The sequence below is a fragment of the Euwallacea fornicatus genome, chromosome 8, assembly GCF_040115645.1.
Source record: "Euwallacea fornicatus isolate EFF26 chromosome 8, ASM4011564v1, whole genome shotgun sequence".
NCBI lineage: Eukaryota > Metazoa > Arthropoda > Insecta > Coleoptera > Curculionidae > Euwallacea > Euwallacea fornicatus.
The window spans coordinates 2847886-2865378 of record NC_089548.1 but is presented as its reverse complement, the minus strand read 5'-3'; the positions used below and the strand labels follow the sequence as shown (position 1 = coordinate 2865378).

The following is a 17493-nucleotide window of genomic DNA, read 5'->3' as shown; positions in this document are numbered from 1 at the left end:
GCTTCTGTACAAATCTAGTTCCGAACTCGTTTTAATTCGAAAGAGTGAAATGCCCATTCGATTTGCGTCACTACCATTAACCTAAAAGTATAGTGGAAGAAGTATTGAACATCACCGCGTGGTGCATTTATCCTATCCTTTTACCTAAACACTTCACTAGCTTGAACTACGATTTAATCACCAGAGAAATAATTAATTTCCGCTTTTAGCGGACGTTCCAGATGAATTACTCCTAAAATTTGATTGCGAGCAATTAATGTACTTTTAAATTTCCTCCCCTGCATGAGCTAAAATCACCTTCCGACCTCGATGACACCGACACTAGTCCATTTGTCCTAATTACCACACCCGACCGGGACTAAATGGAAAGGCCCTTTGATACTTTCTTTTCGTTTTACTCCCCATTACATTAAGGAGCGCTGAAACGGATTTCCAGGGGTGAAGCTCCAAAGATTTCGACATAGTGCCCCCTAATAGATTTAAGTTGACTTATTCACCCTGTTTAAACCCGTGTAAATTAAACTTTGCCAGCCCTGTAAAATTTTGCAACCGAACACGCTCGCTTAGATGTACCAATCATATTATACATATAAAGCTTCCTAAGCTTCTAAACTAATCCCTAATTAAGTTCGAAACAAGGCGCCTTCCTAAACCGTGTCTGGCTTTGAGACTAATTAAAGGTGTCTTGACATAGTAAAGAATTCATCAAACAAAAGGACTCCTGCCCGGTTAATTGTTATAGCAATCGGGCTAATTCATTCGTTTTGTAAGAAAAGGTGTTCGAAGTAATCAAAATTGATATACAGTATGAAAGGCTTTGAGTTAAAATAGAGTAAATGGAGCAACGATTTGTCTGCAATTCTCCGTTGATCGGGCAAAAGACATTAAAGCGGGGTAAAATTGAATTTCTACTGCTTTTGCCGCTTTTGCAATATACCATAAATGACGTTTCTTTTTTCGATGTGTTCCGTTCGCAACATTAATTGCCTTCAATTTAATTGAAAATAATATATTTTTTTTATTCTCATTCTTCAATTTTACTCTTTATTAACACTAAAACTGAAATATCACATTTTTTACAAATTCACAGAGGATGCTTTTTTACCCTTAATCAGGGGTAGAAGGACCTGCGCAGTTTGCTGGATCTGACGCACTGTGTCCAAGTCTACTTGACCTAAAAATTTCAAATGTTTATTTTTAAACTTCTGGTCTCAGAAAATGCTAGCAGGCTGTCCATGTCATGGAATATTCCGTTACAAAGGTCCTCAATTACGACTATTAATTAACAAGTTCTGTAACGGTTTAGCCACGTTTGTTAGTAATTTGCTCAATGCAGCCGAGTTATTTGGTTTCGGAAAGTGCCCGGGCATTGTGTATTGTGTAGTACGAATTTAAAGCATATGTATCGTAGGTATACATAGAAAAAAAAAACGAGAGAGGTGACAAACTAAGTGCTGGTACTTTAAGGGTCGTGGGTTGGTCGGGGAGAGTTTAAAAGCTTCGGAAGTTTGTCGAAAACGTCTTTTGTCAAGGGCGAAAGCATTATCGGAAATTACAGGTCGATGGTGGAACTTGGTAGAATAGACGTTTTAATACGTAATAATTATCCGAATTGTTGCGTCCGTGCGAACAGTTATTAGCGCTTATAATTAAATGCCTTGCAACGCAATTTCATGTGGAGAATTTGGAATACGAACTGAGAATTTGAATGTCATCTTATAACAAAATTTTATAAGAAACCGAATCAGCAAAGCTTGTTTTAGCAAATTTTCGCAGTTCTAAATGACCTAAAGTACCTCCACGAAGACACAATCTGATTACTCAAAAAGGCAATTTCACCCCGATTTCCACTGCCTCGAAACAGTGCAATTTAACGACCCTTTGTGGTCCTTAATGATTCATACGGCCGCAGTCAGTACTTTATTTGGGTCCCTCCAGGCAAGTCTTCTGTTTGTATATAACCATCTTCCAACTATTATTTTTAAAGTTTCAAAGTTGCGACAGAGTTGTATAATTCAGTAGTTAAAACTTTGACAAACAATACGAATCGAAACAACGTTTGAAATTGGCGAAACTGACAGTTTCCTACTGCGATGTGAATTTTGATCGAATTAAAACTGCTCTACCGGGTGTTCCATAACTTTTAGACGATAAAAAAAAATAAGACAAGAGCAAAATATAATAAAATAAATTTGCTACTTTTAGTTTTTTTGAGAAATCTACAAAAAGAGTTGGAAAAGGAAATTGCCATAAATGTGATTAGAATTTGGATTTTAAATAGGAACATTCAGTTTAGCCGTAAAGACGATTAAATTCGCTTTTGATAGGCAACGAGGCATTACAAAACAAACGTCGGTACTAAATAATAATAATCTTCAAATCTAACTCGACACATTTACTGATCCTGTACAGATCGGCCAATATTCCATTTATTGAAATTAATTTTAACAATTTTCTCCGCTAACTCATATAAATAAAATGCACCTCAAGAAAACTCCTAAGCATCAAGCAAATGGGGGACCGATCGTCGATCCTATTGCGACAGACTTCTTAATAGCGTTAGCGGGGATTTACGGCCCTCGGGTCATACTCCATTATTAATTCTTCTTTCAAACTGGGCCCTCTGATATGTCAGAGCGTTCCTCTCACCGAAAACAAAGCGCCTTCCGGATCGAAACCCTTCTTGATTGCCAAAGTTCTCGACTCGTATCTGATGCGTATTAACCTACTGATGTTTTCCCAATACAACCTACGCCTTCAGGGCAACAAATTATTTTTAGTCAAATAAGAGAAATTGATATGAAACGTTTTTGGGGTGAAAGCTCGTACATTCGGCTCAAAAAAGGGTGTAAAATGCCGTTAAAAGCCCTTGATCCTGTGCCTCTCTTAAGTGCGCCGTGAAGAGCTTGGAGTGTTTTTTTTCAGCCGAAAATAAATATGTTGTCGCTCTACGTCGATGTCCCTCATATAATAAAATCAAACAAATTAAGGCCTACAACGGATTTAACTACGATGCTCCGTATTGATTTACTTGAACTGAAAGTAAAATTGACTGGCAGACAAAAATATGCCATAAAAAACAGAACTAAGGAATTTCCGAGTCACCCAATTTGCCCTCGTTTTCGCTTAAATTCAATTCAAAATCCCCATTTTCAATGGAATCTTACTGTCGTCGAATCGTTTGGAAAGAAACATACCATGAAATTACTTTCGCTCAATTTTATTTATTTCCCACACACATAAATTAACTATAATTAAGCAATTTTTACTTAACCATAGCCTTCCTAATTCCTCCTGTGGTCCGGACGAGGGTTGAGGTCACTTTTATAGTTCTTTGGCCAACATTTTTACCCCTTCTCTTCTCCTCATTGGAATGATATGGTAGAGGTGATAAAACTGATGGAAAATGATCATATGGAGTTTCCTAGAGTTATCGAAATGGAAACTAGTTTTCGAACTGTGATAATTAGGCGCGTAATAACTTCAGATATTCGGAACACCTGTTTATGCGAGATTTAGGCTAAGTCTGAACTACAGTAGACAGGGATGTGGGGGAAACGCCATTTTAGCCAAATAAAAAAACACTAACGAAAACGAGGTGTTTCCTTAACGGGCGTCACAAATTTAAGCGGATAATCCTTCGATTGTCTTCAGGAACTGACCTCGACCCTAGTTCTGCTCGAAACACCATTAAAAGGGAATTTCGAGGTTAAAGATATATTTCCTGATTACGTAAGAGCGGCTGATGACGACGGAAGGACGCGAATTAACTAATAATGACCCCAAAATCGAAGATCTTTGATTGTTGTGACATGGCGAATTAACGTAATACCTTGTTTACAATTGGCACCATTTATTGTTGAAACAATTTTCAACGAAAGATGTTACTAACTCAAAGATTACTTTTGCTTTCAAAAATTTTCCCAGCGAATGTACAGGAAGGGGAAGATGGAAGTCTCTACACTCTCCTACTACCAATGGAGGGGACGTTTGGAAGGAATGAAGATTCCACGCCTCCCAAATTCCCCTAGAAATCTATTTAAATGGAGCTCCGCTGCAGATGTGCCCATAACCCTGCAGTTCCAGAACTAAGTTCATTCACGACCCTCAAAGTAAATCTGATTGACATTTTTCACTAAAAGTTCAACCACTCAGATTAATCAACTTATGTTGACTTTGAAGTGTTAAAGATAATAAAGAATTTGGAAGCAATTTAGATGGAAGAAATGGTCTTCAAGCTACGAAGATTTAAACTGGTCAGAAAATTAAGAGGAAACAATACTATATGATCGTACAACTTATTAACAATTTCAGTCCGCCATGGAAACCAACTATGTTTTTTCCCTGTGTAAATAATGAACAGGGCCAATAATAATTCAGCATAAACTCTTGCGGGATCATTGATAACAGACCTAAATTGATAATTTTCTCAACGTCAGAGATTTTTTGGATGGTCTACTAATGACGAAAATTACTCTTCAGTGAATTTTTTCTTAGTTTAGGCATATTGATTTAACCCCTCAAAAACTTACCGGTCGGACTGGGAGTCATCGGTTTCATCACGATGTGCACCTGAATGTCGTGAGTCTTGAACAGCTTCAACTTGCGCGAGATCAAACTCTTCGTGGTCGTAATCGCTTTGGTGTACTCACGCACTCCGAACGACTTATAAGGTACCACCATCCCCATGCTGAGGTGCGTGATGCGCCCGTTTTTATCCGACGTCGAGGGCGGCGGATGGACATGGTCCTCATCCGGAATGACGTCGGGAAGGACCGTGGTAGAAGTAGTCGTGGAACGCAGCCCACGGTTTGTGTTGCCGATGTTGATGCCCTTACCTCGCGACGAATTTGAATTGCGGCCTGAAATTGACCGAAAAATTTTGTTATTCCGCTTCCCACATTGCTAAATTGTAATTTCCAGCAAAATATAAATCGTGATTTCCCGTGGAATACACCTGTTTTTCCTTCACAGTCACCGAATTTGACCAACGAGTGACGTTAGAAATCTAGCATATGTCTAATAAAAGTTTACATTTTCAAAATTTGTTTGTTACAGAAAAAATATCGATTAATCAAATTCAGGTAATGTCAAATATGGTAAATCATTTATTTCATTATTTGATTAATTACAAATATAATGGTTTCAGAAGTTGCCCTGTTTTTACCTCCTTTTTCTCCGATTTTAATACCCGATCCCCTTTGCGGTTCCTTCCAAGCAGGTCCTCCACTCACTACAGACACAATCAACAAATTGAGAGCAAACACTGTTGTCAGCTTCATCTTCAAAACGCCTTTAATTTATGCATATCTCAAACTAGTGAAGAATAAATTTACTACCGCACTAAATAACGCTATATGCGTTTGGCCCAAAGTTACGAGGGCCCTTTTCATAAATGGCCCGATGGTTTATGTCTTCTTTGAAAGGACGAAAGCGACATGATATTGCGGTCCATAACTTAGGAGGGTATGACTGACATTTTCCTATTCCGTGGAAATAGAAATCTTCTACATAGGTATAAACGTGAAATAAGAAAATATACAAAATAAATAATGCGGACTATATTTAAATGTGTTAAAATTTTTTTTGGTTAATAATTAAGGGTTCATTTTGGGATTAAGTCGCGCCCCGGAAACGAATGACCCTGATGAAAATTGTTTCGCGGTGCACGTTGTAAATATAGCGAACATTAATTATTTCGGTACGAAGGTTTTGAACGAACTTGTGATGCTAAATGTGGTGGCTGATTTTACCTGATACCTTTGAGGGAAAGTACTTACAAATGAATTGTGCCTCATTGTCAAGTGTTTTTAATTTTACTTTTAAATAAAGCCTCAAACTCAAATAAGTTTGGAATTGAACCCTAGTCACATATTCAATTCAAACTAACCAAGAATAACCTTTACTCTTAACGAAGGGTTCCGACGAAAATCCATGTTAACGTCTTGGTAACAAATTTATCACTTCTCAAAAATTGAAAAAAGTTATAATCGAGAGCATAATCGAATCGAAACACTAGTAAATTGTAATTTCATGGCCCTGTAGGTTCCTATGGCCTGCAGTAGATTCGGATTTGAAATAAACTTTCCACCGGAAACGCTCCTGAAAAACGGACACAAGAAGTTAATACACCTTGAAGACTACATGGATATTGGCCATTTTGAAGCCAACTTTTAGTCGTGGATATTTTCAATTTCATACAGAACGTTAAAGTAACGATAATTTATAAAAATAAAACATGATGCTTCCAAGAGAAATATGTAAATAAAGTTAAAAATTTCACTTTCAACTATTTATATGTATTTCACGCGGAATTTCGTTTAAAACAAAATAATGTAAAAACGCCATGGTATCTGTTTGGTACAGTTACTAAAATCTATAAGGTGGTATTTTTTCAGAATTTTACCGATCAGATTTGTGCCACCCCCAAATACTTTTTTCTTCACGCCACTGATAGAAAACTTTAGTGTTTACACATCACACGTAGGTACCGTATATATGAAATAAGTAATAACATTACAAAATGGAAATTTGTAAACGATAAATGAATTGAAGTTAAATGAAAAAAAGGAAAAAATTAAACAAAAATTAATTCACTTAATTGCCAGCAATTTTCCATTTTTTAATTTTATTACTTACTTTATATTTATGGTACCTACTTTTTCTGCTGCGTAAACACTATAAATCCCAGACTTAAACTTAATGCCTGGCTATTAGTTTCCAGCGATTCAAATTATTCTTCAATTTCTAAATTTTTCCCCCTTTTCAGGCCGGTTTTTTTCAATGGCCAGTTAAGTTTCGTCATCAGGATTATTCCATTTCAATCGATGATTATTCCTTGGGTTCCGAAACCATACTTTCGTCTTTAGCTTGCGCACCGATGACATAAAACACTAAAACAACTGGAAACCGCGTCCTCCCTTTGTGTCGTAGGTCACCTTCCCCTTTGAACTCCGACCCGGACACACCCCTCAATTAAAAACCCATCCATAATGGCCTCGTAACGTTGAATGCTCGCACATGAAATACTGCAAAAGGCCGTTTCATATACGATTTTATTATATTGTTTCATATCTGTTTTTTTATGGCGTTTGAACGTCGCCTCGAAAAGCGCGCCCTTCTGAAACAGCAGACGAGCCATCATACTCTCTTAAGTTGTGGGATAATCGCAATCCCATGACTGATATATTTGATCAATTATTCGTACCCCACAATAACTGTACAGTCCTAAAAAGAGTCACTTTATCGAGGGAACGAAAATTTTTCGAAGTCTCTCGGTCAGCACCACAAAGAACGTAAACGCGCGCGCGACTACTTCACCAGAGTCGGACGCAGAGTGAAACTGTGGCGCCAAGTTCGCGATGTGCCCACAGTACGGCCGTATGCTTTCCACCTCCACGACCGACGTCAAAGAGACGCCGAAAATGACTGTAGAAACGGTCCAGTATCGGGAGGGAATTCCGCATAAAGAGCGAGACGCCCCGGCGTTAGAATGCATGCGCGAAAAGGAGGGATGACGTTGTTGCTTTGTTTTTCACTGCTGAGGGAAAAAACAATTGTCTGTCAAAACAAACAAACGCAGACGCAGAGTCCTCTTAATGTATTGTGATTTTTACCGATGGCCCTAATGGCGAGCAAATAAAGGGACTTTCAGTTAATCCCAATTGTTCGGACGACCTAATGGTCCTTAGGGCGTATATAAATAGACTTACATTCCTACCCTTTGTATAATTTTATAGCCTCATATCTCATCAAACCTTATTTGTAAATTTGCCATATAGTACGAACTATGTATTCAACCAAAGGAACGAGGCCAAAAGTACCTCAAATTACTTTATTTCCCTCATTCTACATAATAATAATTAATAAAATGATTCTTTTTACCTTATCAAAAAAATTAAAGTAGAAGGAGAATGTACCAAAATTTTTTGTGGGGAACAATGCCTCTCATACAAGTAAAAGTTGTTAACCTTTACTAGCGGCTACGACTTGGAAAATTCAAGTTAATAAAAAAAATGGGCAATCGGCCATAAACGTACACAACATATTTCCATATTATTGGACGTACGCATCTCGAATACGAAAGACCAGGTCTTTATTCCAAAATCCTATGTATTGGCTGAACCTCATTCGATTCGTTTATCTTTCAAAGAGATTTATTCTCTTATCGTTCTAGCAACAAATATCTCATCAAGAACAGAATTTTTGTTTTAAATCATCTGTGCACTTTAAAGCTTCAAAGCCCTTTTGTTTACTTGTTTCAAGGAATTTCGTATTTGAGCAAGAAAACTCTAATTTAATTCAATTTCCTTCGATTTAATCTTAACACAGATGCTGCATTCGAGCTTACTGAAAAAAAGTTCTCTTTCTTTTCCCATTTACCCGATAATATGAAAATAAAAATGCGAGAGGAAACTTTGTTTAATTACGGTAAAACTACCCTTTAAGATTCGATTTCCGCAAGTGGATGCTAAATCTCGAATCTCATTGTTTGCCCATCGTTTTGCGTAATTATGTGTCCGGAAAGGGCCTTGTTAACTCAGAACAAACACTATAGTGCAAACCCCAAAGGAAACTGGGTTATACCTCATATAAGCAAATCGAACAGCTGCACAATTTAGAGCCACATGGTATAATAAGTAATTTACAATATTAATTATAATTTAAAATAAATAAAAAACAATATTTATAATAAAATTGCTTACTTCTCAATGATATCATAAACCGCATACAGAGATATGATTCAATACCTAAAGACCTACCTTTATAACACGCTTATATAGGATTGTCTATTCAAGTGCGGCAATTAGTGCTAGCATTTTCATCTTAGAAATGTATTAAAGATAATTTAAAAAAGTATACGTATATTTTTTATTTTAATTTTAATAAAAATTATTGAAATTATTTGCTTCAAGAATTGATCCAAAATCTAAGTGGATTTGGCATTTGTTCTAATGGTACATTTGGACGGCAACAGGGTGTTCGGAATGCACCAAAATAAATGAAGCGAAATTGTTTTTCAAGTATTAAAACACAATTGAATAAATAAATAGAATAAGAAGAAAATTAAAGTAACATTAAAAACCCAAATAACCATAATCTATTTTTTAATATTTATTTATTTCACTGCGAGTAGCATGGTAAAAATAACTAAAATTGAGCAATGTTGCCTTTATTGTGTCGTGGCTTACATGTAGAAACAAATTTCATAAAATTTCATCGTCAAGCGTCAAATATAACCTCAAAAAAAGAAATCAAAACAAACAGCTTTTAAACCCATAAAATGAAATTAATTAATTTTTCTCAATCAAAGTTCCTTCTTGGAAGACGACAAAAATATTCTGTGCCTACCGAAGACCCAATTAGCAGGCGGCGCAAGTCCCAGCACTCGTCCAACATTATTTATTACTGCCTGGGAGCTCTGCGAGTGCTGTTGGTGTTAACACCTCAAAATGGATACATACACCCAGACGAATACTTTCAGTCAGTCGAAGTATTAGCAGGTCGATGCGCCACCATAGAACCACGAAACCGAGTTTTAAAAGCTGATTTTCAGGCAAAATTTTTGATGTGGAATATAGCCCACCTTGGGAATTCAACGCGACGCAGCCCATTAGAGGTATGGCCCTGCCTTACTTCACCACGGGTCTTAGCTACATATTCTTACGCGACATAAACCGCTTGGCAATCGAATATTTACCACTAAATGTAGTCAGCCCTTATTTTCTGCTTGTTGTTCCTCGACTGATTATAGCCTTGTTTTCCTTTTCCATTGACTTTTGTTTAAGACAAATTTGCCTAAATAACAATGAGAAATGCAGATCTCGACTTATTGTTCTCAGTAGCTCCTATGTGATACTCACTTATGGCACCCGCACATTTTCAAACTCTTGGGAACTGGTTTTATTTGCAATTCTTTTATATTTTGTGTGTGAAAGTCAAACATTCTCTAATGAGCTAGTGCGCAAACGGGAGTACATTAAATATCGATATGATAAAAGTACATCTATAATAGAAAAAGTGCAATTTCACAAGCTTAAACTATATTTGGTGTCTGACAACTATAGAAATTGTCTTTATATCGCGAGTCTCACTGTATTTGGCATATTTAACCGACCTACTTTCATTGGTTATGCACTGATGCCAGTTTTTTTCTGGATTTACCGTGGTGGTATGGGAGAAAAGCGAGAAATATCAGTGTTGCAGTTTCACACAAGAATTCTGTTCTTCACCTTCTGCAGCCTTCCAGCAGTGGCGTTTAACATTATCATTGACTCATTTTATTATGGTTATATTACGTGGGGTGAAATAGGGATGTTAGACCTGTCCATAAATAACTTTATAGTCACTCCCCTCAACTTTCTGAGGTATAACTTTGATTCTTCGAATTTGAAAAGACATGGTTTACACCCTCGCTGGCTGCATTTGTTGGTAAATATTCCCCTGCTTTTTAATGTTCTCGGATTCGTAGCTCTTTTCATGTTGGGAAAGTATTTTTACTGGTAAGAGTTTACCATTTCGACTTTTTGCTCGGTCTTGCTGATGATGATGAGGTTTCAGGTGCTTTCGCCGTAAATTGCAACTGCTGCCTTCAATTAAAAGTATCAAAATGCTGATGACCATGTCCTTTATAAGCCCTATTTTAATTTTGTCAATTTTCCCACATCAAGAGCCGCGCTTTTTGATCCCTATTATTTTTCCTTTAGTTTATCTTCATAGTGAAAAGATCCTTCCAGAAGTTGAAATAAAAATCCCGGACGCAGCAATTCAAGACAAAAAGAAGGAGGTAAAAAAGAAATTTCGTCCTAATAAACTGCTGAAACTCTGGCTGTTAATTAATGCACTTTTGACCTTTTTTTATGGGTTTGTGCATCAAGGTGGGGTATTTCCGGCTATGCAATATTTGCATAAAGATCTAAGTTTCTCCCCAAAAAGTGGGGAATTTCACATAGTGACCAGCGGCATTTACTCCCTGCCGCAATCATTTTTTCTACAAAAATTAAGTCTCTATTCTTACAATAACAACGAAGAGAAATATTCAGGGCGAAGAAGAGTTTTTATTCATGAAGAAGGCTCCAGTGACTTGGCCAATGCCTTGATAAAGTTGCAACCAAGGCTGCAGCCCGGTAATATTGCAAAAATCTATTTACTGATATCTAGCAGCCAAAAAGAGTGGGCGCAGCGTGCGGTAAAAGACAGCGGCATGTCCATGTTTAAGCTAGACAGTTTCTGGCCTCATTTGAGTACGGAAGCATTGCCAGATTTTACCAAATACTGTTTCAACCCTACATTTATTTTCTACAAAAACTGTCAAGTGTTGCATTTTTGGGAATACCTCGATAAAATCAAGGAAATGTGCCGGCTCGACGTATACGAATTGGACGTCGTTCCTGTTGCTGATACAGCCGTTATTTAGTTGGAATTTTCTATTTATTGTTAATAATGAAATAAAATATTAATCCATATAGCATATTTTTTACTTATTTTGTAAAGCGTGATATTTTGATCGACTCTTAAGATCTGAGGAAGACTATAGTGTTTGTGGGATTGTGATTCGTTGAGCAGGCGTTAACCCTAGAAACATCTATCAGCAGTATTGTAACCACAATTTTTTTTAGCATGACATCAAGAATTCTTTCAAATTTAACTTTCTTTTTAGAATATAAACTTTTCGTTTTCTGTAAAGTTTGAATCGTCGCTAATGAAGCAATGGATGATACTATAATTTTTTTGAGATGCACCCGGTCGTCGATTCGAATCATTGAAAAGCCCAAAATATAGAGAACAGTGATCCGCGCAATTGCCTGTCGCTGCTTTACTTCATGACAGCTCATGGAAACCGGTCAAGAAAGGAGACACATAACCTCATTGCTCAGTCATTAGGACCGTCACTGACAAAAACAGATGATTTAAATTTGGTATTACCTGTCTGATAACCGTGGTGTATAAATAAAGTTAATGTGTCGTATTGGAAAGCACTGAATTTGAAATTTATATTATACATTATTGGTTCAGGATGATAACTACACCGGTCATGAACCAATCAGGCATTCCAGATAAAATGTGGCAGCCGCCCTTAGTCCAGTTTGAAACTACGTATGCGAGGCTTCCCTCTCAATAAACACCTCAAAAGCACCTTTACTCTCATTTTTACAGCATGGGAGAGTTTGTCGTCGAGCTGTACTGGAAACACGCGCCTCAAACTTGCAGGAACTTTGCGGAGTTAGCCCGCAGAGGGTACTACAACAACACAATCTTTCACAGAGTGATAAGGGATTTTATGATTCAAGGAGGTGATCCCACGGGGACCGGCAAAGGAGGTACGTCCATTTATGGACCGTCTTTTAAAGATGAAATCCATCCAGAGTTAAAACACAGTGGAGCGGGTGTTGTGTCCATGGCCAATTCTGGTCCTGATTCAAATGGGAGTCAGTTTTTTATTACTTTATGTCCAACAGAGTGGCTCGATGGAAAACATGCTGTTTTTGGAAGAATCCATTCAGGTTTGTTTATCTTTTAGTGGTTTAATTAAAATTACAAGGTTCAATGTGGGCGGATTTAAGGGATGCAAGTAGTGAAAAGAATAGGGATGGTGGAGACAGATAAAAGTGACCACCCAGTGGATGAAATCAAAATTTTGCGAGGCAAGGTGCTGAAGAGCTGACAACATCATCAAAACCCATCATTTTTTATATTACAAAATACATAATAACACTGTTTATAGCAATTAAATGTAAAAGAAAGTTACAATGTCCAAAAATAAATTCATCACTAACAATTTTACCTGGGTCGCTACACTATTTTGCCTTAAACTACAAGACAATAAAGATAATTATTAATATGGAACATTCGAGAATAGATATGACACACTCTCTCCATTATGTGTGCGCCTGACGGCCTCAGCAAACATCATGGAAACGTCTATACACTGTACATGATAAAACGAAAAATCTCAATCTCCCCATGAAAACTGCAAACAAACTCACCTGGACTTTTGAGCATTGTTTCATATGTTCATCTTGGGGGATCGTGTTTGTCACTACAACCGCCTCAAAGCAAACATTATTTATCCTGGTAATAGCAGGTCCTGAAAAGATGCCATGAGTCAAAATGGCGTACACTTTAGTGGCGCCGGCTTCTGTTAATTTTTCTGCGGCGTGACAAATGGTGCCGCAAGTGTCCGCCATATCATCCACTAAAATAGCGACCCGATCTTTTACGTCTCCTACCAAAACCATGCTGGCCACCTCGTTTGCTTTTTTCCTGTAATGTAGTGTAATTCAATACGATTCAATTCTTGAACGCTTTTAATTATTCCACACCAAAAAAAGTTTGAATCACTGAGGAATTACGTTTTTTTTTATTGTGAATTATTGCACTAACCTTTCTTTGTGAATCAAAGCAAATTCTACATTTAACCTATCGGCAATGCTCGTGACTCTTTTGGCTCCCCCAGCGTCTGGAGACACAATTATGCTATTCCGCCATTCAGCAATGTTTTCCTTTATCCACTTTAAAACTGCTGGTTCAGCGTATCTGCAAAGCAAGGTGTTTATTTCTTATTGGTATTATCACCGAAAAGAAAAACTCACAAATTGTCCACTGGAATGTCGAAAAAGCCCTGAATTTGCGAGGCATGCAGGTCCATCGTTATTATGTGATCGGCTCCCGCTACGGAAAGCATGTTGGCCACTAACTTGGCGGATATTGGGGCTCTGCTCTGTAAACAGAAAATTACAAGAACGTTTCAGTTTCTGAAAATTTTAAAGTGCTGTTACACTGAATCCAGTTAGTAATACCCTCCTGTTGAATTTGCCTTGATGCATTACAAAATACGGGCAGGATACATCCAAAGAAGTTTAAGAATTATCGTTTTGGTTAGTTAATATATTAAGCAAGTTATGAGGTGAAAGTTGAATATTCGACTTCCTGTACAGGGTTCATTACCTAAAACACGTCCGGTATATGCACCCGGAGGATGTTCCAAGATCAACTGGTATCTCTTTTCCTTTCAGCCAATATGAAACTCATCTAATAGGATAATAAAATACAGGGGGTTTCATTATAAAAAATGAATTTTCATATTGCCGCTGTATATTGTATTGAATCATCTTTGTAACAGTATTTTTGAACTCCCTGAGTATGAATAAACTAAATGGCTATGTTTAATTTTTTGGAAATAAATACGAAATGACCCAAAAAAATGAATGTTTAGGCGTATTCCCTATATATGTTCAAAAAACATGCTGTAAACTAAACTAAGACATGCGTTTTTGGATTGTTTTAAAACATAATCGACCTCTGGGCATGGTACAATATTAAAGTCACACATACATATATACATAAGAATTATGCGACATGCCTCCTCAGTTAAAAAGCACTTAGTTTCCTTTACGAACTCTAAAAATTTAGTCGAGTTGGAGTAAATGAATCATTATACAAGGTCTCTTTTAAGTGGTATCACTATTTTCATCTCCAAAATGGTGAGAATTACAAAATCGGTTAAATATTAGAAAAAAATACCATATTTAAAGACTTCCAACATGCCGTGAATGTCGTCAAACTATTTTTGCTTTTGCAATATGATTCTAATGGATTTCTTTATTTAGTGAACTACCTAAGATTAAGTTCACTAAACATAAAAAAAATATTAATAAATTAATCTTTAATAATTGAAAATCGTTTTGTAAATTGCAATTCCTAAAAAGTTTCCAAAACTTTTTCGGAGACATCAATATAAAACTCACATTCAAAAAAAAGATAAAAAGATACTCTGTAGTTCTTTATGGTTGTTTTAAATCGATCGTAACGGTCAATGGTCTAAACTGTTTCGCCAATGATTCCTCCTCCGCATTTAAACTCTTCTAACGTTCCTTTAACATACTATATGTATATTTTAATTCACTGTGAATAAAATTATTTTATTCGAATTTTGAGATCTTCACTTAAGTACCAGTATGTAAAGAGCATCAAATACGTATTTAAAACGTAAAAAGCCATGATTTCAAAATATTAGATTGCTCAAATTAAACGTGATTGAAAATCTCATGCGGGGGGGCCCAATAACGTATTACCAAACTCAGTAATAAACACCATTTGATAAAAAGGTCAATAAAAGTCCATAAAGGTCGCGCAAATAGTGATTATCCACTGTCGAAAGTGATTAGACACTGACGTCGACAATAACTCAACAAACATATACCTAGAGTGGCTAAAAACAACAGAATTTGTGATATGCCCTCTTAATATGTATATATTTGCATTCATATATGTATATGATAAGGCCCAATTCCAAAATCAAGTATCAGACAAGCAGCCCCGTAAACATATATTTTACCCTAAATTTCCATTCAATAGACTTCCATTTTTGTATGTGGCGCTCCTTGTCTGTGTCCATATTCTAGAAAAATTTTTGTCTAATAAATCATTTGGGTCAATGAGATAATTTAGAATAAAATAATTTATTATTATATAATTATAAAATACACATGAACCTGATACTACCCAAAAAAGAAAAAAAACTTAGTTACACTCTACCATGAGGGGTGTACTAAATATGTATGTACCTTATCTTTCTTATCTTGTCTTGCATAGGGAAAACATGGAATGACCGCAGTGACCCTGCTAGCTGAGGCTATTTTGCAGGCATTGATCATAATCAGAAGTTCCATGAGATTGTCGTTGACCTCTCCAGATCCAGACTGAACAATGTAGACATCTTCACCTCGAACTGACTCTCCTATCTCTACACTGTGAAGATTTTCATATTCAAGTATCAAAGAAAGAGCCAAATGAAAAAAGATCAAAATTTAACAAAGTTTCAAAAGTTTACTTCAGCCCTCACTTGAAAGCAATAAGGTTTAGGAGATAAGTATTTACCATGACATTATAAGTTTTCATCTTTTTTTTTTTAATTCAATCCAAGGAAGATCGAAATTATTATGACATCATTTCTGTAGTCAAGGCTGTTATCTTTATCATAAGTTGTTCTTTCTTTGCCACATAAATCCAAAAAACTATAAGTGTCCAATTTGTAAATGTGTATTTGAACAATGCCATGCTCATATTTTTGGCCCATTTACAGTCTAATTAAATATAACATTAATTTTGTAACGTTTATTGATATCTGGACAGATGATTAATTGTCAGTTAATCAATACAAAATCAATACTATAATAAGGGCTGACAAGTGGAATTTGTTTTTAACCAAAAACTGAGATACTTCTAAATTCTATGAATTGAGAATTAATTCAAATATTTCCAATATTCAAATGTGTTAGAGTAACCACGCACACTAAATAATATAGCGCAAAGATCTCTCCAGTTCTCACCACTCAACAACCAATGCCCAAAATTGACTTAAGTTTTAATTGGTTAGTGGTTAACTTTTCAAGGACTTCTTTTAAATACAATATCTCTACAAGGTATAAAAAAATAATGGTGAAATATAGCTAAACTATCTGATTATTTAAATATTGGTAATAATATTGTCAAACTCAGAGGCTATACCACTGGTCCGGACTGATCTAATAAAATTAATAAAACTGGATCCATTGTTAATAATTCAGAATTATTAAATACGAAAAATGTGATATATGCATAGTCTATTTATTAAAATGGAGCTGAAACCTCTACGAATGAGTATTAAATACATACATAGGTACAAAATTTAAATACCACATTTACCATGTCTCGAGATTAGAGAACTTCTTGGTGACCACTTTGCCGATATCGATCCCCAACCTATCGACAATTCTTTGAGCAAGGTCCGGATGGCTGCTTCCAGAGAAAACTTTGATATTGGGCATTCTCGACGTGAGATAGGTCTTTCCGAGATCTTGACACTTATCTAGCAAAACACCTTTTGCTCGGTACTGCTGAGAAGCACCGGGCATCACCGTCACTGATGTACGACGTCGGAAAACAACACATCAGTACAGATGATCAACGACCAATGAGAACTCGTGAAATCCGTCACGAACGTCATTCCAGAACAAGACTCTGGGTGCAATTCGATCGGGTAAATGAGGGACCTGTTATGGGTAGGATTGTTTTTTATTGTGCATTGTTTTTGATTATCTTGAACTAATTGCGTTTGAATAGAATTTTCTTGTAAATTTGACAAAATTGACTGACTGAAATATTTATGTTCTATATTATAAGACGAAGTACAAATCGGAAACCATGAATTGCCATTCATTTTTAATTTATTCATGTAAAAAATATAAATATATAAAAAAAACATTTCTAATTAAACGAGAACCACTAAGTCTAGATAAATCATATAAATTCAAATGTTAATGGAATTAAATGATCATGTGTTCAAAAAAAAACAATGGTAATGTCCTGAACTAGAAAATTAGAGTCAAATACCGACCATTTATTTGGTCTTATATAATAAAATAGGTAATAAGGACCTATAAAGGTCTTCCTTTTATGATAACAGGTAATTAAATAAATTTTAAACATTTCATTTTCATTAAATTTCCAATT

General features: G+C 36.1%; 4 protein-coding genes across 22 annotated transcripts in view; 2 read left to right on the top strand and 2 right to left on the bottom strand.

The window, feature by feature from the left end:
* Positions 1 to 7436, bottom strand: part of Nmdar2 (NMDA receptor 2) — a 51310-nt gene extending 43874 nt beyond the window's left edge. The window contains exons 1-4 of one of the 17 annotated variants that reach the window (XM_066285397.1): positions 6660 to 7436; positions 6407 to 6450; positions 5168 to 5507; positions 4533 to 4862 (exon numbers count right to left, since the gene is read on the bottom strand). In XM_066285397.1, the coding sequence (XP_066141494.1) occupies positions 4533 to 4862; positions 5168 to 5282 (445 nt within the window). In that variant the 5' untranslated portion in view covers positions 5283 to 5507; positions 6407 to 6450; positions 6660 to 7436. The other 16 variants (XM_066285406.1, XM_066285394.1, XM_066285396.1 and 13 more) reach the window with 16 other exon arrangements.
* A 1785-nt stretch (positions 7437 to 9221) lies between these two features.
* PIG-Z (phosphatidylinositol glycan anchor biosynthesis class Z) lies at positions 9222 to 11465 on the top strand. Of its 2 annotated transcripts, none has more exons than XM_066285371.1 (3): positions 9222 to 9503; positions 9557 to 9619; positions 10707 to 11465. In XM_066285371.1, exons 1-3 carry the CDS (start codon positions 9284 to 9286, stop codon positions 11414 to 11416), a joined length of 993 nt encoding a protein of 330 aa, XP_066141468.1. In that variant the 5' UTR covers positions 9222 to 9283; the 3' UTR covers positions 11417 to 11465. The 2 variants fall into 2 exon arrangements, with proteins under 2 accessions (XP_066141468.1, XP_066141467.1); XM_066285370.1 differs by having other exon boundaries at positions 9223 to 9503; positions 9557 to 10502; positions 10561 to 11465.
* A 283-nt stretch (positions 11466 to 11748) lies between these two features.
* Cypl (peptidyl-prolyl cis-trans isomerase-like 1 Cypl) lies at positions 11749 to 12783 on the top strand. Its single transcript, XM_066285377.1, has 3 exons — positions 11749 to 12096; positions 12157 to 12503; positions 12564 to 12783. Exons 1-3 carry the CDS (start codon positions 12017 to 12019, stop codon positions 12662 to 12664), a joined length of 528 nt encoding a protein of 175 aa, XP_066141474.1. The 5' UTR covers positions 11749 to 12016; the 3' UTR covers positions 12665 to 12783.
* Prps (phosphoribosyl pyrophosphate synthetase) lies at positions 12673 to 16944 on the bottom strand. 2 transcript variants are annotated; one of them, XM_066285373.1, is made up of 7 exons: positions 16687 to 16944; positions 15567 to 15750; positions 15338 to 15400; positions 13593 to 13720; positions 13384 to 13536; positions 12987 to 13263; positions 12673 to 12928 (listed from the first exon to the last, which is right to left on the bottom strand). In XM_066285373.1, exons 1-7 carry the CDS (start codon positions 16893 to 16895, stop codon positions 12836 to 12838), a joined length of 1107 nt encoding a protein of 368 aa, XP_066141470.1. In that variant the 5' UTR covers positions 16896 to 16944; the 3' UTR covers positions 12673 to 12835. The 2 variants fall into 2 exon arrangements, with proteins under 2 accessions (XP_066141470.1, XP_066141472.1); XM_066285375.1 differs by lacking the exon at positions 15338 to 15400 and having other exon boundaries at positions 16687 to 16942.
* Positions 16945 to 17493: the final 549 nt, after the last annotated feature.